This window comes from Pan troglodytes, chromosome 13 (assembly GCF_028858775.2).
Source record: "Pan troglodytes isolate AG18354 chromosome 13, NHGRI_mPanTro3-v2.0_pri, whole genome shotgun sequence".
NCBI lineage: Eukaryota > Metazoa > Chordata > Mammalia > Primates > Hominidae > Pan > Pan troglodytes.
This window is the reverse complement of record NC_072411.2, coordinates 25,210,464-25,231,506: the sequence shown is the minus strand read 5'-3', so window position 1 is coordinate 25,231,506 and position 21,043 is coordinate 25,210,464. Positions and strand designations below refer to the sequence as shown.

The following is a 21,043-nucleotide window of genomic DNA, read 5'->3' as shown; positions in this document are numbered from 1 at the left end:
TGTCTTTGCAGGGACATGGATGGAGGTGGAAGCCATTATCCTCAGCAAACTAACATAGGAACAGGAAAACCAAACACCACATGTTCTCATCTACAAGTGGGAACTGAATGATGAGAACACATGGACACATGGAGGGGGAACAACACACACTGGAGCTTGTCAAAGGGTGGGGGTTCGGGGGTGGGAGAGCATCAGGAAGAACAGCTAATGGATGCTGGGCTTAATATCTAGGTGATGGGGTGATCTGTGCAGCAAACCATCACGGCACACGTTTACCTATGTAAAAAACCTCCACATCGTGCATATGTAGCACTGAACTTAAAATAAAAGTTGAAGAAAAAAAAGAAAGTAGAGTGTTTTCAAACAGGAATCTGCAAGGAGATACCAGTACCAAATTGTATTACAGATACAAATCACGTAATCAACTAAATTCTACTTACTTTGCTATATGATACAGCTGCCAAAATTAACAACATCCTAAGAAGGCTGGGGAGAAATAAATGTTTCATAACCAGTGGTCTCATTTTATGTCATGGATCACTCTCATTTCCCCTACACTGGCAGACCTGGGTGCAGCCCACAGGTAAATTCACTGACATCGCTCTAACTTCAGGAAGCAAGGCTAACAATTTAGGCCAAACCACATGGATACATTTCTTTCTTTATGTCAATACCTGGGATGATAATCTATTACTGCAATCACACTGCACAATTATGTGCAGAAATATTGGAGAGACCTCAATTGCAGCTTTCTACCTACTCCATTATGCATGCTTTGATGAGTTTTAATGAAAACAGAGGCTGCTGCCAAAGGAGTGAGAAACAGAGCATCATAATAGCCAGAGTGACAAGATATGGAGACTTGTAAGTTGGTTTGCAAATGGATTATGAGCTGTTTGAGAATGGAAAATAAGTTTCGCTTTAGAGATTTGACTAAATGTTCCTTGCAAATTCCTTGTAATGCCTGATGATTGCCTTACAGATCCACATGCATGAAATTGGCATTGAATCCATCAAGATAAGAAATAAATGTGTTTTTGCTAGTGATTCTAGACAATTTTGCATATCAATATACAATTATACTGTACAAAGGAAAAACAGTATACAGCTAAGAAATATCTTTTAACACGTTGACAGTGTGTCCTGTTAACATTAAAAAAGGCACAATGTAAACTGAGTAGAATCAGTTTAATGTCAAGTTTCAAGGAAAATCTTGTCAGGGTGCCTCACCCTTATAATTCTGTTTTATCAATATTGAAGGAGTCCCAGCAGAAATGCTCTCTCCAGGCTCCAAGAGCCTCTGAAATCTCATGGTGCCTATACAAGTAAAGATTCTATTTCTATCGCTGGCAAAGGTGATAGCTATCTTTCATGACTAGAATGACTATGTAATATCATTCATACTATGTCAACTGTAAGAGTGGTTGGAGACACAATTAATAATCACACCATGACATTACATTAGCATATTAAATGACCACCTACTTTTTAAGGCTAGAAAGTTTGCATATATATGTGTGTGTGTGTGTGTGTGCATGTGTGTGTGTGTGTGTAGCATATATATATATGCTAATTCTCACAATCTTACATGTCACCAATTTTTTATTGTCTCCACACTACTGATAAAAAAACCAAGATCTAGAAATGTTAGATGATTTATCCAAGGCCATCCAGCTAGAAAAACCAAGATCTAGAAATATTAGATGATTAGATGATTTATCCAAGGTCATACAGCTAGAATGTGCTAGAATTTAAACTCCAGTGTGACTCCAAATCATATTTCTACCCATTAGTCATTTCTATGTTTGAAGGAAACAGCAACTTGGAGAGAGGTTGAGCAGCAACAAACAGTCATGAAGGCAGTGAGGAACAGATGGGCACTCTGTACTCTTGGACTTATAGAAGGCATTGTAAAGAGTAGGAATGACTCAAGCTCAGTCAAGATTAAATACTGAGGCTGTTTCCAACATCCCAAACTGTTATTGATTTAATGGAACAGGGCTTGAGTCAAAGATAGATTATGGAAACAGGAAAGAAAAAAACGGGAAAGATAGAAATTAGTCTTCAATTTGGCAGTGATTTCTCAGAGTTCAATTTACACTAGACTCATTCAAGTGTGTATAAAAGTAGATCCAAAGATTCATCACACCCCGTTCCTTATTTTCCAACAGGGAGCTCACAGCCCTGTGGGGACACATAGGTAAACACTGCATTATAATGCAGTGTGATTAATGTCATGAGCAGAACACAGAGTAGGGGCATTAAACCCATCTTGAGACACCAAAATGGATGAGTCAGGGTTGTCCAGAGACAGAACTACCTGAATAAACTAAACTGTGTGTGTGTGCACTACATATATATATATATATATATATATGTATATATATATATGAAATATATGAATGAGACAGTGAGAGAAGGAGATCGATTTCAAGAAATTGGATTATGAAGGTTTAGTATGCCCAAAATCTGCAGGGGAAGCTGGCAGACAAGAGACCCAGGAAGTAGCTGCAGTTCCAGACCAGAGACATCTGCTTTCAGAATTCCTCCTCATTTGGGAGAGGTTAGTGTTTGTTCTATTAAGGCCTTCAACTTATTGGATGAGGTCCATCCCCATTATGGAGGGCAATCTGCTTTACTCAAAGTCCACTGATTTAAATGTTTATCTCATCCAAAAACACTTTTACAGGAAACATTCAGGATAGTATGTTCACATATTAGGTACCATGTTCCAGCCAAGTTGATACATAAAATTAACCATCACCCCAAGGGCAGATCGCCCCACCTCAGAAGCTGATTCTTCTGTTTTATCAACCCAAGCTTCCTATACAGCCACCTCAGGTGTTCATGGATTTCAATTAGTTACTGTGACCTGCTCTTTCACCATTTCTTTTATATGGGACCCAGTTCCAAGAACTCCTTTTCTTCCTGGTGACATCTCACCCATCCTGCAAGGTCTCCTTATGTGCATTTTCATCCAGAAACCCAATTCTTAGTCCCCAGTGGACTCCTGTTTGTCTCAAATGCATCTTTCCCTACCAACCCAATTAGATTGGTGCAGCAAAGGATGATCACAAACTCCTACATCATTGGCTGAAATGCTCTGCATCCATTCCAGATTTTTATCATCCGATGGAGGTATGAAGCCGAGAACTACCTTTTGACAAAATATTACGTTTAAGCATGTCACAGTTTTTCTTACTTATTTACTTGTTTCTAGGTTGTTTATAAATTGAGTACCTGTATTAAATCTTGGAGTAGGTCATTTTCTAAATCTCTTATTCAGTGTGTGTTTCTTACATTCATTCTAACCTTAGTGCCATTTAACCCATAAAGAGTGGTCTTTTCTTGTTCAGGTTAAAATTGATTTAACAAGTCTATGCTTCATTTATTTGCATGGTTTGTGAATTCCACTTACAGCCCCTACCCTCACCACCATCCTTAATTCTTATGAATTTTAATCATTTTCCCCAGACATTTTTGGTCAGTCCTTTAAGCAGGTCAATATGGATATCTTCCACTTGCCCCACCAGTTCCACTTTCTGCACATCTCCAGCCTTCTCTGTGCGCAGTAAGGCTGACTAAAAGCATTCTATCAATACGCACTCCTGCATTCTCGATTCTAGTTGGGTTTCATCAGAGGGGAGCATAGAAAGGAGCCTAGAAGGAGCAACGAGAGACTGAGGTCAAAGTGGTCATTGGATTGAGCTGGCTGCTTCCCACACAGGGGGCCACAGATCTCCAGAGGCACAGCTTCTGAACATGTGCCTTTTTTCCCACTCTGTTAGTATCTCTGTGCTATAGTCCCTACACTATAAATTCCTTTCATATATTCACACCTTTATGAATAGTCCCTAATTTGAACAAGCCATACGAGAGATCCACTGTCCTCAAGATATGGGGTCGGTGCTAAGGTCCATGCATGCTGTGAGGACATCTTGTTGCTACCTCTTAGTCTGTTGCTTATCTTTTCTTTAATTTTTTTCAGGGCCAGCTAAATAGTCTCACATGCTGAAGAGCTATCTATGATAAAGCCATTCCTCCTTTTCTATTCTGTTGAATCTGAGACAGCAGATGTTTGTGCTGGGAAACTCTAGTTCAGATTACAGAGCTTCAACAGCCTTTGCTTGCTGCTGCTCAAGTCAATTTGATCCTTTCTCTTCTGTTCAGTCACAGCTTTATGAGATTTTCTGGGTTCCAACCTATCAAGTCAGCTCAGTGGGTTGGTGACTCCTAAAAACATGCAGGTTCTAGGGATGCTGGTCCTTTGTTCCTGCCCTTCATTCTGTCTTCCTGGAAATGCTTTCCTGCAGCTCTTGACCAGCTTCTACTCCTATCCAGGTTTCAGAGGCATTATCTGCTGCCCAGTAGCCTTCCCACTGCACACCAGGCTAGGTTAGGGTCTCTCCTGTGAGCTCCCAACAAGCACTATGCACACCTTGTCATTGTCCTTATACGTTAATTGCTGCTGTGTCATCTCCTTGATTAGTCTGTGAAGACTGAAATAATACTATTAAGGGTAGAATTTTGTCACCAGAAAGATAATATATTGAAGTCCTAACCCTCCGTACCTGTGAATGTAATCTATTTGGAAAGAGATTCTTTACAGGTGTAAACAAGTTAAGATGAAGTCACACTCCATTAGGGTGGGCTTAATCCAGTATGAAGGGTATCCTTGTAAGAAGAAAAGAAATGGACACACAGGCACATGGGAGGAGAAGGCCACGTGACAACATCACATGAAGGCAGGGTAGCAATCTCTAGAAGGCAGAGATTAAAGTGCTGAGGCTGCAAGTGAAGGAGTGCCAAGGATTGAGCAAACCATCAAAAGCTAGGAAGTGGCAAGAAGAGATTCACCCTACAGGTTTAACAGGAAGTGTGGCACTGCAGGTACTTTTGGATTTCTGGGCTCTAGAACTGTGAGAAAATATACCTCTGTTTTATAAGTCACCCAGTCTCTGGTTCAAGCATAGCTTGTTTTATTGAACTTCACTTTACTGTGCTTCACAGATAGTTCATTAAAAAAAAAGTGAAGATTTGTGGCAACCCTATGTTGAGCAAGTCTGTCGGTACCATTTTTCCAATATTGTGTGCTCACTTCATGTCTCTGTGTTACATTTTGGTAATTTATGTATATTATTATTATAATTATCGTTATTATATTATATTATTATCATTGTTATATCCCTAGAGCCTGAACATTGGCAAGAGCCACGAATCCACCATTGCAATATTTCAAATTGTTTATTATTATTACATCTGCTATGGTGATCTGCGATCAGTGGTCACTAATGTTACTATTCTAATTGTTTTGGGGCATCATGAACTGCACCCATATAAGGCAATGAACTTAATTGACCAATATTGTGTGTTCTGACTGCTCTACTGGCCAATGATTTCTGTCTCTTTCCTTCTCCTTAGGCCTCCCTACTCCCTGAGATGGAACAATATCAAAATTAGGCCAAATAGTAACCCTACAATAACCTCTAAGAATTCAAGTGAAAGGAAGAGTGGCACATCTCTCATTTTAAATCAAAAGCTGGAAATTATTAGCCTTAATGAGGAAGGTCTGTTGAAAGTGGAGATAGACCAAAAGCTAGGCCTCTTGTGCAAGTTAGCCAAGTTGTGAATGCAAAGGAAAAGTTCTTGAAGAAAATCAGAAGTGCTACTTCAGTGAACATGTGAATGATAAGAAAGCAAAACAGCCTTCTTGGTGATGTGGAGAAAATTTTAGCTGCTGAATAGAAGATCAAGCCAGGCACGACATTCCGTTAAACCAAAGCCTAACCCAGAGCAAGGCCCTAACTCTCTTCAATTCTATAAAGGCTGAGAGAGGTGAGGAAGCTGCAGAAGAAAAGTTTGAAGCTAGCAGAGGCTGGATCATGAGGTTTAATTAAAGAAGCCATCTTCATAACATAAAAGTTTAAGGTGAAGCAGCAAGTGCTGATGTAAGTTACCCATAAGGTATAACAAAGATCATTGATGAAAGTGGCTACACTAAGCAATAGGTGCCATCTAAGATTTTCAGAGGTAGAGAAGAGAAGAAAGACAATGCCTATCTTTAAAGCTTCCAAGGAGAGGCTGTATCTCTTGGTAGGGACTAATGCAAGTGCTAATGCTCATTTGCCATTCTCAAAATCCTAGGATCCATAAGAATTATGCTAAATCTACTCTGCCTGTACTCTCTAAATGGAATAATAAAGCCTGGATGGTACCACATTTGTTGACAGCATGGTTTACTGAATATTTTAGGCCCACCATTGAGAACTCCTGTCCATAAACAACAAAAAAAGGATTTCTTTCAAAATATTACTGCTTATGGACAATGAACCAGGTCACTCAAGAGCTCTGATGGAGATCTACAAGGAAGTTAATGTTGTTTTCCTGCCTGCTATCACAACATTTACTCTGCAGCCCATGGATCAAGGAGTAATTTTGACTTTTCAGTCTTATTACTTAAGAAATACAGTTTATAAGTCTACAAATGCCATAGATAGTAATTCCTCCCATGTGTCTGGGCAAAGTAAATTGAAGACATTCTGGAAAGCATTTGCCATTGTAGATCTCATTAAGAACATTCATGATTTATGGGGGAGGCCAAAATATCAAACAGGAGATTGGAAGAAGTTGATTCCAGTCCTCATGGATGATTTTGAGAAGTTCATTACTTCAGTGGAGGAAGTAACTGCAGATTTGGTGGAAATAGCAAGAGAACTAGAAGTAGAAGTGGAACCTGAAGATGTGACTGAACTGCTATATTCTCATGATAAAATTTTAACGGATGAGGAGTTGCTTCTTATGGATGAACAAATAAAGTGGCTTCTTGAGATGGAATCTACTCTTGGTGAAGAGGCTGTAAACATTGTTAAAATGACGACAAAAGATTTAGAATATTCCACAAGCTTAGTTGCTAAAGCAGTGGCAGAATTTGGAATGATTGACTTCAATTTTGAAAGAAGTTCTACTGTGGGTGAAATGCTATCAAACAAAATTACACACTACACAGAAATCCTTCATAAAAGAAATAGTCAATTATGTGACATGCTTTATTGTAGTCTTATTTTAAGAAATTGCCACAGCCACCCCAACCTTCAGCAACCACCATCCTAATCAGTTAGCAGCCACTAACATCTTTTTCCTCCACCAGCAAAAATGATGGGGTCTCTTAAGACTCACTGAAGGCTCAGAAGGTTGTTAGCATTTTTTAGCAGTAAAGTATTTTTTAAATTAAGACATAGACTTTGTTTTTTTTAATATATATAATGCTATTGCACAATTAATAGTTTACCATGTAGTGTAAACATAACTTTTATATGCACTTGTGTCAGAGACATTTAAACCAGAGTGACTCCGTCTTGAATAGGGACTGGGTAAAATAAGGCTGAGACCTACTGGGCTGCATCCTCAGGAGGTTAAGGCATTCTTAGTCACAGGATGTGATAGGAGGGTGGCACAAGATACTGGTCACAAAGGCCTTGCTGATAAAACAGGATGCCGCAAAGAAGCTGGCCAAATACCACCAAAACCAAGACGGTGACAAAACTGACCTCTGGTCATCCTCACTGCTCATTATACACTAATAATAATAGCCTCAGCATGCTAAGAGACACTCCCGCCAGAGCCATGACAGTTTACAAATGTCATGGCAACATCAGGAAGTTATCATACATGGTCTAAAAAGGGGAGAAACCCTCAGTCCTGGGAACTGCCCACCACTTTCCTGGAAAACTCATGATTAATCCCCCCTTGTTTAGCATATAATCCAGAAATAACCATAAAAATGGCCAACCAGCAACCAATGGGGCTGCTCTGCCTATGGAATAGCTATTCTTTATTCTTTTACTTTCTTAATAAACTTGCTTTAACTTTACTGTATAGACTCTCCCCAAATTCTTTCTTGAGTGAAGTCCAAGAACTTTCTCTTGGGGTCTGGATCAGGACCCCTTTGCGGTAATGCTTGGAAACCAGAAAATTCATGTGACTTGCTTTATTGTGATACTCATTTTATTGCAGTGGTGTGAAATAAAACCAGTGTTATGTAGTTTGTTATAGAGCCCTAGGAAACTAATATAGACACACTATTAAAACTACAGCACTTTCACAGTGCCCACAATGCCCAAATTTATATTGAGTAAAATTATATTGGCTGAACCTTATTGTAAATCACTTAAAAAAATTGTTAAAAGTCTGACAAGTGTGTGTTCCTGTGGAAGCTTACTCTTTAACTTCCTTATCCATCACTTCACTCAATTCTCCAACCAAAAATTGTGCTCTCCCCGTCTCCCATCTGATAGCCCTGTGGTGAAGCAACTTAGAACATAGTTCCAAGGATGGCACCCCGGTAAAGATGTGTGTAGGTCCAGATTCAGTCCACTTTATCAATAAGCTTAATCATCTCCCTTAAGTTAATTTCCTTTCACAGAGATTATGCCTTTTTACATTACATAGGGTGGTTGCTGGTTGAGCATTTGGGGAACTCCCCTCCTGAAGACTGCCCTGTGTGCAGGTGAGATGCACAGACTTACATCTCCCAGGACAGGTTAGGGACTACTTTGCATATAGGAAGGGGGAGCTAACGTTCCCCAGGGTGCACTGTAAGAGGAGACAGCTGGGACTCAAATGTACTATTGCTTTCTACAATGGAAACCTGTCCATCTTCAGTCCCATGACATCCATTTGCAAGTATCTGTAGACTTCTTAGAAGAAAAGTCTCTTTTCTCTGGAACCTCAAAGAAAAGCTCAGAGAATTCTCAAAGAGGAAAGGCTGTGGAAGCCAGAGGACCCAGATCTTAATTTTACAGATGTGGGCTTGGGCCCCAGGCACTTAACTGAGCTGACAGGCACAAGGTGCAGAAAGAGAGCTTGGTTTTCCTGCCTTCTGGTACTCTGGACACCCATTCTGGGATTATCCCAGTGTTAAAGATAGCACAAGTTTCCTTCTGTTTCTTCTCTCCCTTCTTCCTGACTCTCTTCCCTGGACCACTGTGTCACACTTTTCATACTGTGATAAGTCACTCATGTTTTAACAACATTCAACTTATAAAATTTTCAAATAGAAAGATGCATATTTGATCATCATTACATGTATGTATCAGAAAATTGTTTTCCATTTAAATATGAGAGTTGTGTAGTTCAGCCTACACAGAGCTTTGCTTTTATTTTATTTTTATTTGTTTATTTATTTATTTGAGACAGAGTCTCACTCTGTCACCCAGGCTGGAGTGCAGTGGCACAATCTCGGCTCACTGCAATCTCTGCCTCCCAGGTTCATGTGATTCTCCTGCCTCAGCCTCCAAGTAGCTGGGACTACATGCATGCACCACAATACCTGGCTAATTTTTGTATTTTTAGTAGAGATGGGTTTTCACCATGTTGGTCAGGCTGGTCTCGAACTCCTGACCTCAAATGATCCTCCTGCCTTGGTCTCCCAAAGTGTTGGGATTACAGGCATGAATCACTATGCCTGGTCTGCTTTTATTTTTGCAGGTATTTTAAAAAACAAAAACAGAAAGTTAGACATCGTGCAGCTGAATATGACCCAAAAAAATCATATTCAAAATAAATACCCCACCAAACGCATCAAGCTGATCAACTCGGGACACAATTCAGAGGCTCTGATTTCCTCAGGATCATATCAGCAAAACAGTAACCTTTAAATACAAGTACACACTCACCTTTAGCCATTCTTGGACAAATGATCAAACATAAACCCTGGGAGAAGGCTGTTGGATGGTGAGGCAGAGAGTTTCATGTACATGAAACCTATGTATCAGTCAGAATCTCTAAGTCCTTGTCTTTGCATTATTTTGAAGAGTTCAACATTTCTAAGCTATATTTATCTTAATTTCAAAATATATTTTAATAGGGAAAATCTACACAACAAATTAAAATTAAAATTTATAATTTAAATGTATATGTATATTTCTGTGTCTGTATGTATATATATATAACATACACATTCATAGCAAAAACACACATAAACATTCATTTTAAAATGTCTTGAGGAAATTCTAATAATTTAATAACAATGGCAATCTCTGGATTGCGGATTACAGTTGGCTTTAATATTTCCTTCATACTTTTTTCCCTCAAAATTTCTTCAATTATTGTTACAAAATTTTCTAAAAATAAAACAACACTTTAAAAACAAAATGTATGTAATAGAACATATCCAATTAACATTTTAGTGATATGAATTATTACTGAACCAGAAGGCTATGCCCGCTTCCTAAGTCTTGACTGTGAGTCACAGAATTTACCTTGAGCCAGTCATGAAATGCTCATATTCTCTTCCCTTCTATGTTAGATGGAGATAAAAAAATGTCTGCCTCTGATTTTTGTTGTGAGGATGAAAAGAGATGGTATTTGTAAACTCCCAGCTCAATTCCCAGAGAGAGTCAAAGCTCAGTAATTGCTGTCCATTATACCACTCTTATTATTACAAGTCACACCTGGCCACTCAGCAGTGGGCATTTATCTCTTTTGCCTTATTCCGCAGCCAAATTACTTTCCCTGTTTTTTGGAAAAGTGGAACAGGGACAATTTGCATCAGAATCACTTGAAAAGCTCAGTAAAAGTGCATTTACTGAATTGGAATTTCTGGGGCTGGGAAATCTGCCTTTTTAGCAAGAGTCCATATGTTAATTACATTTTTAAAATAACCGAGATCCACTGAGAAGCCTAGTTTTTGACCAGGTTGTTGAACACTATAGGTTACCACAACCATGAAAAGACAACAGGAGCACAATTTCTAATTATGTTACAGGGCTTTTGAAAAGCAGCTATCATACAACCATTTTGGAGAGATAAAGAAAGTTATTACGGAAATGCAAGGACATGGCACCCAATGCCAGGTCACCAGCATTTTCTACGCAGACAGCATAGGACTTTGTATCCAGATGGGCAAATTACTGTGCTTCCTTACTCACCATTTCTTTCCAATAGTTTTCTTGCATTTAGCTGGAGATACCTCACGGTAGTGTTCCTGACTTTACTGCCTCATGAACAACAGCCACTGTGTCTTACTTTTCATACCCTCTGTATCTAAAACAGTGTCTGCCTACAGAAAGCACTCCATAAATGTGGTTGCTTTGTCGCAGAAAATCCTGAGGCCTGAAGGCTCAATGAGCCTAAAGAGGCCCCTACGTTCCTGCTTCATTACATGATGCAGCTGGCATCTCTGAAGACCAGTGCTTGAAACAAACAAACAAACAAAAAATGTGCGTGTGCCAATTAATGATGCTCATAATAGGAGTGCTTGCATAGCTGGATTTTTTTTTTTTTTTTTTTTTTTTTGAGATGGTGTCTCGCCCTGTCGCAGGCTGGAGTGCAGTGGCACGATCTCGGCTGACTGCAACCTCCGTCTCCCGGGTTCAAGCGAGTCTCGTGCCTCAGCCTCGGGAGTAGTTGGGATTAGTCACATGCCACCGCACCCAGCTAATTTTTGTATTTTTAGTAGAGACAGGGTTTCACCGTGTTGGCTAGCATGGTCTGGATCTCCTGACCTCGTGGTCTGCCCGCCTAGGCCTCCCAAAGTGCTGGGATTACAGGCGTGAACCACCGCACCTGGCTGCATAGCTGGATTTTTAAATAATGATTACCTCAAGATTTGGTTTTGTGGAAATGTATTTCATGGTAAATTAAGGATCATATGCCGTTTCTAAGCCCATGTAATGATTGCCTCTTACCATGTCCTTCTGCATTTAAGAAATAAGTTTAAGCTATCAAGAAATTTCCAGAGAAAAATGAAAAAACTCACCTTTTCGTTTTGTTTTGTTTTGGTTAGGCATCTAAGAACAACCAGCCTGGCTAGCTGCTCCAATACACATGATTGTATCTAATTCTCACAGCTCTGGGGGTAGGCACTATTATTCTCATTTCACTGATAAAGCTCAGAGAAACTATAGTATTCACCTAAGGGTCATGCATCCCTTGGGGCCAGAGTGGAATCAAGCTTTCCAGCTTCCTGAGTCAGGGCTTCCCACTGATTTGGAGTTTTGTTTGTTTGTTTGCTTATTTACGTTTTCTTTCTGTTTTTGAGTTTCAGGAGAGAAAATGCCCTTGGAGGCCCTAAAGAAAACCACTGATAATTAATTCTTGCTTCAGTGAAACATTATCAAGACTATTAACAAGTTTTCTTTTTTCTGTCTCATGAAAATTAACCTAGCTGCAAATTTGCATTACTCACCAGAATACCATTTCCTCCCCAAAGGAGACCAGTTGGTCTTTCAAATTTTTATTCACGTAGGTATCCCCCTCCAGTGAATTTATTTTTGCTTCCTTCCATGAAGTGGGGTGGTTAAGTGTGAGTAGGGCTACTGCACCCTTACCAGTGATATTGCAGTACACCTGGAGAGGTCCCAGTGGGCCGCTGCCATCTGAGTCGATGTAGAAGAAGCCGGCTGTATTCCCCTGGTGCCTGTACACCTCGCAGGATTGCTCGTAGATGGCTGGAAAGACAAAGGCAGCAGAGAGAAAACTTTGCTTGGCTCTGCATATCCCTTTGCAGGAATCAGTAACTCCTACTTAGATTTGCTCTATGTGTATTCATTTCCCTTCTTCTATATCTTTGACTTTTTCCCCAAGCCTTAACACACCAGTACCAGTGGCTTGATACTGATGTTTGACATTCAGATTTTCCATTCATCTCTCTCTCTCTCTCTTTTTATTATTATTTGTTTTAGACTGCAGTAGCACGATCACGGCTCACGGCACATTGCAGCCTCAAACTCCCAGGCTCAAGTGATCTCCCACTTCAGTCTCCCGAGTAGCTGGGAGTATAGGTGTGAGCCACCACCCTGACTAATTTTTTAAAAAAAATGTTTATAGAGATGGGGTCTCACTCTGTTATCCAGGTTGGTCTTAAACTCCTAGCCTCAATTGATTCTCCTGCCTCAGTCTCTCAAGCTGCTGGGATTATAGACATGATCCGCCAGGCCCAGCCTTATTTTCCATTTATTTAAATTCATTCATTCTTTTAAAATCAGTGCAGAGGTAATGCCTCTCAAAATGTGGCCCCTCACCTTTTACATGGCCCTCCTCTTTGCTTATCTCTATGACCTTCCTCCTTGCTCCCACTGTATACTGAGCTTGGATCATCCAAATACCATTGTGTCTCTTTCAATGGGTTACAGAACCTGTAAGAGTAGTGGTCACGTGTCATTTGATGTTGTGCCCCAGCATCTAGCAGAGTGCAACAATCACAGCAGGGCCTGAGCAAATGTTTGACTCATGAATTAAAAAAATTACTGCTTACATACAGTATGGCTTTTTACTAATAAAAGACTTTTTCTTTTTTTTTTTTTTTTCTTGAGGTGGAGTCTGCTCTGTTGCCCAGGCTGGAGTGCCATGGCTTGATCTTGGCTCACTGCAAACTCTGCCTCCCGGGTTCAAGAGATTCTCCTGCCTCGGACTCCTGAGTAGCTGAGATTACAGGCACATGCCACCACGCCCAGCTAATTTTTATATTTTTAGTAGAGACGGGGTTTCACCATATTGATCAGGCTGGTCTCGAACTCCTGACCTCGTGATCCACCCACCTCGGCCTCCCAAAGTGCTGGGATTACATGTGTGAACCACTGCGCCTGGCCCAGACTGTCTTATTTTTATGTACCTAGTACTAAGTATAGTACATAACATGTAGTAAGTGCACAATGAATTTCAGTTTATTTTGACTTAATAAGCATTTACTGAGTTCCTAATACGTGTCAACAGATGAGGTTGCCACCAGAGGATGGAACCATGGAGGAGGCAATAAATCTCTACCCCAGAAAGCTCACAGCTTGATTGGCAGCCACAAAAGTCTGCATGCTCAGATAGAGGCAGGTTCAGGTGTCCTGAGATAGGGAGCTTTGATAAATCTGCAAGTTTGGGAAATATATAAATTTTATTAGGCTAACATGAATAAATCTGTTGGGGGTACAAAGGAGACATCTACTGTCTCATATATGAGAATATAGAATGTTGTCTGATGCTTCAGACAAAATGCTGTTGCTCAGAGCAGTAGGTACATCTCCAATCATGTCACCCTATGATGCTTTAAACATTTCAGTAGCTCCCAACAGCTTTCAAGATATAGTACCAACTCCTCTCCTAGCCAACTCCTGCCCCTTGTGACTAATGTCCCATCCCAGGAAGAGGAAGCTGCAGTTTGTCATGATCAAATGTGAGGGGTGGCTCAAATAATTTATTACCAGGAAAGTTATGAAGCCTGAGAGGGTTTGACTTTTTATAAATTAGAGTGAACTCAAGGTTATCCTTGTTCTCATGGCATTCTCTCTTGCATTCCAGCAAACTTTCCGCAGCAGGAGGTATGTGGGAGTGCCACAATCTGTGCCCCACATTGTGAGCATAATGTACAGATTATTTTTGTTTGCCTAAACCTGATAATGCCCTTGGGTGTTTGTCACAAAGGTGAAAATCAGCTGTTGTCTATGTTGACCTCCCAACCACTCCCACATTCCCAGGATGACAGCTATGTGGAAGGAGTTGCTGTTGTCCCACAAAACGGAAACACCACCCCACAGCATGTGAGCAGTTGCATAGTAGTTAAGAACATAAACCTTGGATTCAGAATGGGTGGTTTTTCCTGGCAGGGCTACCCCTTTCTCCCTGTGGAAGCGTGGACAAGCTACCCCACCTGTGCTAGGCAACCTCTAAGGTAATTCCCGTGATGGACAGGTACTTCCTGGGATTCATGTTCTGCTGACAAAATCACATCCTCCCTCCAAGTGGGCTGGACTTACTGGCTTGCTCTAACAAATAGAATATGATAGTGTGGTAGATACCATTTCCAAGATTAGATTATAAAAAAACAGTGACTTCCATCTTGGGTGTTCTAGATCACTCACGGTGGTAGAAGCCAACTCCAATGTAACAAGGCAGCCCTTGCAAGAGGCCCACAGGAGTGAGCCTGGAAGTTTCGGCAGCATGCCCTGCGAATGGGCACCAAAGCAAGATCCCCATATCAAGCCTTAAAATGAAAGCAGCCCTGTGGACATGTTTTTTGCAGTTGCATGAGAGACCAAGCCAGAACCACCTAGCTAAGTTGCTTACGGACCCAGAGACACTCTGAGATGATAATGTCTGTTGTTTCCAGGTGTTGTTTTAGAATCCTTCATTACAATAGGTAGCTAATCAACTCTCGAAGTATAAATTGTCTCATTAGACTACAGTAACTCAAAAAGAGCCTCCCTCATACTGTTGTAGTAAGGATTCAAAGACGTAATCCACATATGGCACATAGAAAGTGCTTGATTAATATGAGCCTATATTATTAATAGTAGTAGTATTGTTTCATGACTTGTTGCCTCTCCTTTTTTTTATGAGTTTTTAATATGGTTTCGCTGTGTCCTCATCCAAATCTCGTCTTGAATTGTAACTCCCACAATTCCCATGTGTTGTGGAAGGAACCCGGTGGGAGGTAATTGAATTAGGGGGCGGGTCTTTCCTGAGCTGCTCTCATGATAGTTAATGAGTCTCAAGAGATCTGATCATTTTTAAAAGGGAGAGTTTCCCTGCACCAGCTCTTTTTTCTTTGCCTGCCGCCATCCACTTAAGATGTGAATTGTTCCTCCTTGCCTTCTGCCATGATTGTGAGGTTTTCCCAGCCATGGGGAACTGTGAGTCCAATTAAACCTCTTTCTTTTGTAAATTGCACAGTCTCAGGTATGTTTTTATCAGCAGCGTGAAAACGGACTAATACAGTTTTTGTATACCTGATTTTTTTTTTTTTCAATTTTCATCATAAACCACAAGCCTTGGTATAAAAGATCAGTAGCCCCAACTTCCCTTCTGCACAGAAATAACTTTTCATTCTTAGTTCATTTTTCTGTTATTGACTGGAATGACTAAATAGCATGTCTATATTGTTACTTCTTATTTTTTTTTACTTTTACAAGTTATCTATTTATTTAACAGTTGGAAAATGGGAATTTAGCCCTTTTTATCCCCCCATCCCCAAAATAAAAACAACTTTCCATTCCCCCATCCATCCAGTCTAGTTGTATAATAATTTTAGCTACATCAATGATTACTATTTTGGTGATATGACATTGTAAATGCTATTCATAGATTAACTACATATTATAATGTGATTACTTTTTCTTTTCTGAACAAAATTTAGTTTTTCTTGAAATTTAAAATTGTCATATTTTCTCATTTGCCTAGTTTTCTACATATAAATTGCTAATTTAACTCCAAATTTACTAACAACTATCTAAAATATCTACCAAAATGTTCAGGTAAGAATTAACATAAGAGGATAACTATGGAGAGAGAGGAAAAATGTGGGAGGGGACAAAGATGAAAGTGAGACATTTCTGAATGTCTTATATTTTTAATTTTGAAACCATAAAACTATTTTCAATAATTTTTAAAAGTTAAATATAATAATTCTATTCTTTCTTTCTTTCCTTCTTTTTTTTTTTTTTTTTTTTTTTGACAGAGTCTTGCTCTGTCACCCAGGCTGGCTGGAATGCAGAGGCATGCTCTTGCCTCACTGCAACCTCCGCCAGGTCCAAGCAATTCTCCTGCCTCAGCCTCCCGAGTAGCTGGGACTACAGGCACACACCACCGCATCTTTTTTAGTAGAGACAGGGTTTCACCATGTTAGTCAAGCTGGTCTCAAATTCCTGACCATGTGATCCACCTGCCTCAGCCTCCCAAAGTGCGGGGATTACAGGTGTGAGCCACCACACTCAGCCTAGAATAACAGTTCTTAAACACTGAAAGAAAATGAAAACAAGAGAATTTAACCAGGAATTATTTAAAGCAATATTGAAATTTAATATTTTCTTTTTAACTTTCTCATTGCAGAAACTTTCAAATACAAAGAGCACAGAGAGGATCCTGCTAGCATCACAACCAGCTTCAGCAACTCCCAGTATATTGCTAATCTTCCATCATCTATATCCTCAGTGCATCAGTTCTTTTGCTGTATAAAAACAAACACACATAAAACTCCAAATTTGACTTTAAATCATGACTAAGCCATGATTCTGCAGGCCAGCCATTTAGTCTTGGATTGGCTGGGCAGTTCATACATCTGCAGTCAGCTGCTGGGTCAGCCAGGCTGGGTGGTGGTAAGCTGTAGTTCTTTGCTTCAGCCCACGTGGCCTCTCACACTCTAGCAGGGGAGTTTACATGGTACAGCCTCCCAGAACAGCAAGAAACAAAGTACTTGTCAGGCCTCTGCTTGCATGATGTTTGCTGATGCCCCATTGCCCAAGGCAAATCAGTGAGGCATCCAAAATTCTCAGAAAAAAATCCCAAGAAGCTAAATGAAATGGATCAATAGGGTAGACATGGATTTTATCATTGTTTGACTTCATTGAACAGGTCACACAGCATGGGATGTGAACATAAAATAAATGTTTATTTCACTAAGTCATTGAGATCTTGGGGTGATTTACCATCTTAGTTAACCTACTGTTATTGATATACTTGTTCCTTAAATGCTGGCTCAGTAACTGGGAGATCTCTGAGGGCAAAGCCTGGTAACAGCATTGCCATTTATGGACACTGTAAATGAGTTCATAAAATATAAGTACTTTGCCCAAAGACAAACCAGCTTGTAGGTGGTTAATCTAATGCTATCATCCCTTCCTGATTTATTAATGGGAATGTTTTACAAAACTGAAACAACCCTCATCATTCGATTTCCTTAAACTACAAGATTATTTGGGAAAAGCAAGTTACATGGTTGATGTTTCACTTTAATTCATCAGTTTCGAAATGCTGAAATGTTTCCCTAGGGTGCCCCAAAGTAACAGATCAAAATATTTTTAGTATTATTATGAATGTATAGATTTAAACATATTTGATATTGAAACAGTAGTTTGACTAGTAGGATGTATCCTACCAAAAAAATTTAAAATATAAAAATACATTTAATAACCTCATTTTAAACGATATTGCTATTATATTATGAAACTATTAAACATAGCAAGAAAAAGCTAATAATTGTCTTATCAACAGAAACTAAATTACTTATCATAAAAGATAAAATATAAAATGCAAACATTAGATAAAATTCTGCAATATATCTTAGAATTGGTAATAAGCTTAAGCTTATAATTTAATGCTTTTAAAAAATGATGCGTTTTCACATTTGGACCACTGAAAGTGCAAGAAGCAACCTAATGCACAGAGAGTTGTCTCTAAATAAAAGTTAACACATAAAAGGAAAAAAGATTTTACTGAGTCAATTTTGGGACCATGAAAAGTACAGAATGAAAGTGGAATGTCTTGCTTTGCCTGAAAACAAGACTTGTATTAAAGACTGGAATTATCTCAAAACAGCCCAGGAGTTAGTTTGATGGGACAATTTGGGCATAAAAAATAATAGTCACTTTGATTGTTAAATATATACAATTTATTAGTTTCTATCTATCCATCAATCAATTTATATATGTATGCATGTATGTATGTAGGTATGTATGTATATATGTATGTATGTATGTATTTATCTATCTATCTATCTATCTATCTATCTACCTGCCTAGCATCTATCTTGTCTCTCTAGTCAAGTCCATAGGTCCCCTCTGAAGTTTAATAGAGAATGAAGTCATGTCCTGAATATTAGAAAGAATAGAGATCATATCCTGTCTTTCTTGTATAAATGTATTTGAATGCAACTTAACAGTCCATGAAAAAAGTCTTTAGAGAATAACCAAACCGGAATCTGCAAAAGAATAATAGAATTTGAAAATCATCCTTTAGTAATGCCCAGTGAGATAAAGGATTAAACAATGATCATCAAGGACTGCCAAACCATTAGTTGAAACATTAATGGGACATTTTAGTCGGTGGATTCAATTAACACCTCAACTCATGGGTCAATCTTAACATCATGAAAAGTGATTATCAGGGTGCCTCTAATGTGGCACAATAAGACATATGTAACACCATCTAAAACACATTCTTGCTACAAAAATTGAAGCTAAACGTATTCGAGCCCCAAGATCTAAAACCAATTTACAGAAAGAGGCCCACATGCCCAGCCACACTGTAAGAATGCAATTAGTTAAATCTAGAATACGGGAATGTTTCACTTAGTTTCTTCAACAAAAATGGCAAATGGAGTTGAAATGCAAAAGATATATCAGTCAGTCAAACACTATGCTTAGATCTTGTTTAGACCCTAATTCAAACACATTAAAGAAAAGATGAGAAAGAAAGAAAGGAAGGAAAGAAGAAGGAAGGAAGGAAGGAAGGAAGGAAGGAAGGAAGGAAGGAAGGAAAGAAGGGAGGGAGGGAGGAAGGGAGAGAGGGAAGATGTTTTAAGATAACCACAAAAATTATAGATCAGATTTTATAACAGATTATATTAAGTATTTTTAATTTTGATAGTTAACAATTATGGCAGTGTGATGATGTTTTAAAAGATGAGTTGTCCTGTGTTAGAGAGTTGTTCACTATAAATACTGTAGTTGTAGTAAAATTATATGTCCACAATTTGTTTCTAAAATGCTCCATCAGCTGTGCACAGTGGTTCACACCTGTAATTCCAACATTTTGGGAGGCTGAGGTGGCACAATCACTTGAGGTTGAGAGCTCGAGACCAGCCTGAGCAACATAGTTAGACCCCCGTTTTTACAAAAAATTTAAAATTAGCTGGGTGCATAGCTTGTGCCTATAGTCTCAGCTACCCAGGAGGCTGAAGCAGAAGGGTAGCTTGAGTCCAAGAGTTTGAGGCTGCAGTGAGCTATGATTAAGCCACTGCACTCCAGCCTGGGTGACAGAGCAAGACCCTGTCTCAGTTTAAAAACAAACAAACAAACAAATAAATAAGATGTTGCATCAAACAAGTGAGGAGGGGATAGTCGAAATAAAAATGGGAGAATATTGATAACTGTTGAGCCTGAATGAAGGATACATGTGGGACAATTACATGATAGTGTCTTTATTCTTTTTTTTTTTTTTTTTTTTTTTTTTTTGGTGGAGTCTTGCTCTGTCACCAGGCTGGAGTGCAGTGGCATGATCTTGGCTCACTACAACCTCCGACTCCCTGGTTCAAGCTATTCTCCTGCCTCAGCCTCCCAAGTAGCTGGGATTACAGGCACATGCCACTATGCCCAGCTATTTTTCATATTTTTCATAGAGATGAGGTTTCACCATGTTGGCCAGGCTGGTCTCGAACTCCTGACCTCGTGATCCACCCACCTCGGCCTCCCAAAGTGCTGGGATTACAGGTGTGAGCCACCGCGCCTGGCCGATTTTGTCTTTTTCATATGTTTGAAAATGTGTTTGAAAATCAAAAGTATCTTCTGGATTCTTCTGACTTGCTGTAATATGGGACACTGAGCTACCCGTCTGGTTACAGTTGTCTCCCCAAAGCATCTCCTCACCCTCAAGCTGGATATTCCTTTTAAAACTGGCCTTTTTCACTAAAAATAATTCCCTTGAGATCCATTCAAGCTTTGTGACGTATCAGTTGTCAATTCCAGTTTCACTGCTGAGTAGTATTTCATAACATGGACATACTACAGTTTAATAATTAATCCATTGAAGAACATTTGGGTTGTTTCCGTTTTAAGCTATTTCAGTTGTAGTATTTTTAAAATTATAGAAGACTGTTTTTTTTTCCTTTAAATATTATTTTCTCTAATAGCACGGATGCTTGACTCATTGACGCAATACTTCATTCATGTCTCTAAGAATATTAATCATATTACAGTGCCTTTGGTCCTTTCTTTGCTCCATATAGGCTGTTCCCTTTAAGCTGTGCTTGTTTGGTTAGTTGCTTTAATTGTTGTGTGTTTTGTTTTGGTCTCTATCTTATATTTCATGTAATAGTGCTTTCTGGATGTTCTCTCGTATTTGATAGTGGTGCCTGAAATACTACTTGGTATTTGTAAACAAATGTCTGTGGTTTGCCTTCCAAGGACTTTAATGTAGGCTTATCTGGCTGAAGAATTTTGTGAGAAATGCTCATGTTGGTGTCTTTTGTCTTTCTCTTGCTCTTGTTAGAGTCTATGATTTAGAGGATGTATGCTTGGCTGTGGAATATCTCGGAGCTGAAGAGAAGAAGGCCAGGTCTTAG

At 39.3% G+C, this 21,043-nt stretch overlaps 1 protein-coding gene across 1 annotated transcript in view; it reads right to left on the bottom strand.

Moving 5' to 3' along the window:
- Positions 1–21,043, bottom strand: part of CNTNAP5 (contactin associated protein family member 5) — an 876,147-nt gene that overhangs the window by 298,272 nt on the left and 556,832 nt on the right. The window contains exon 12 of the mRNA XM_016949649.3: positions 12,330–12,449. Within this exon, the coding sequence (XP_016805138.3) occupies positions 12,330–12,449 (120 nt within the window). The remainder of the gene's footprint in view (positions 1–12,329; positions 12,450–21,043) is intronic.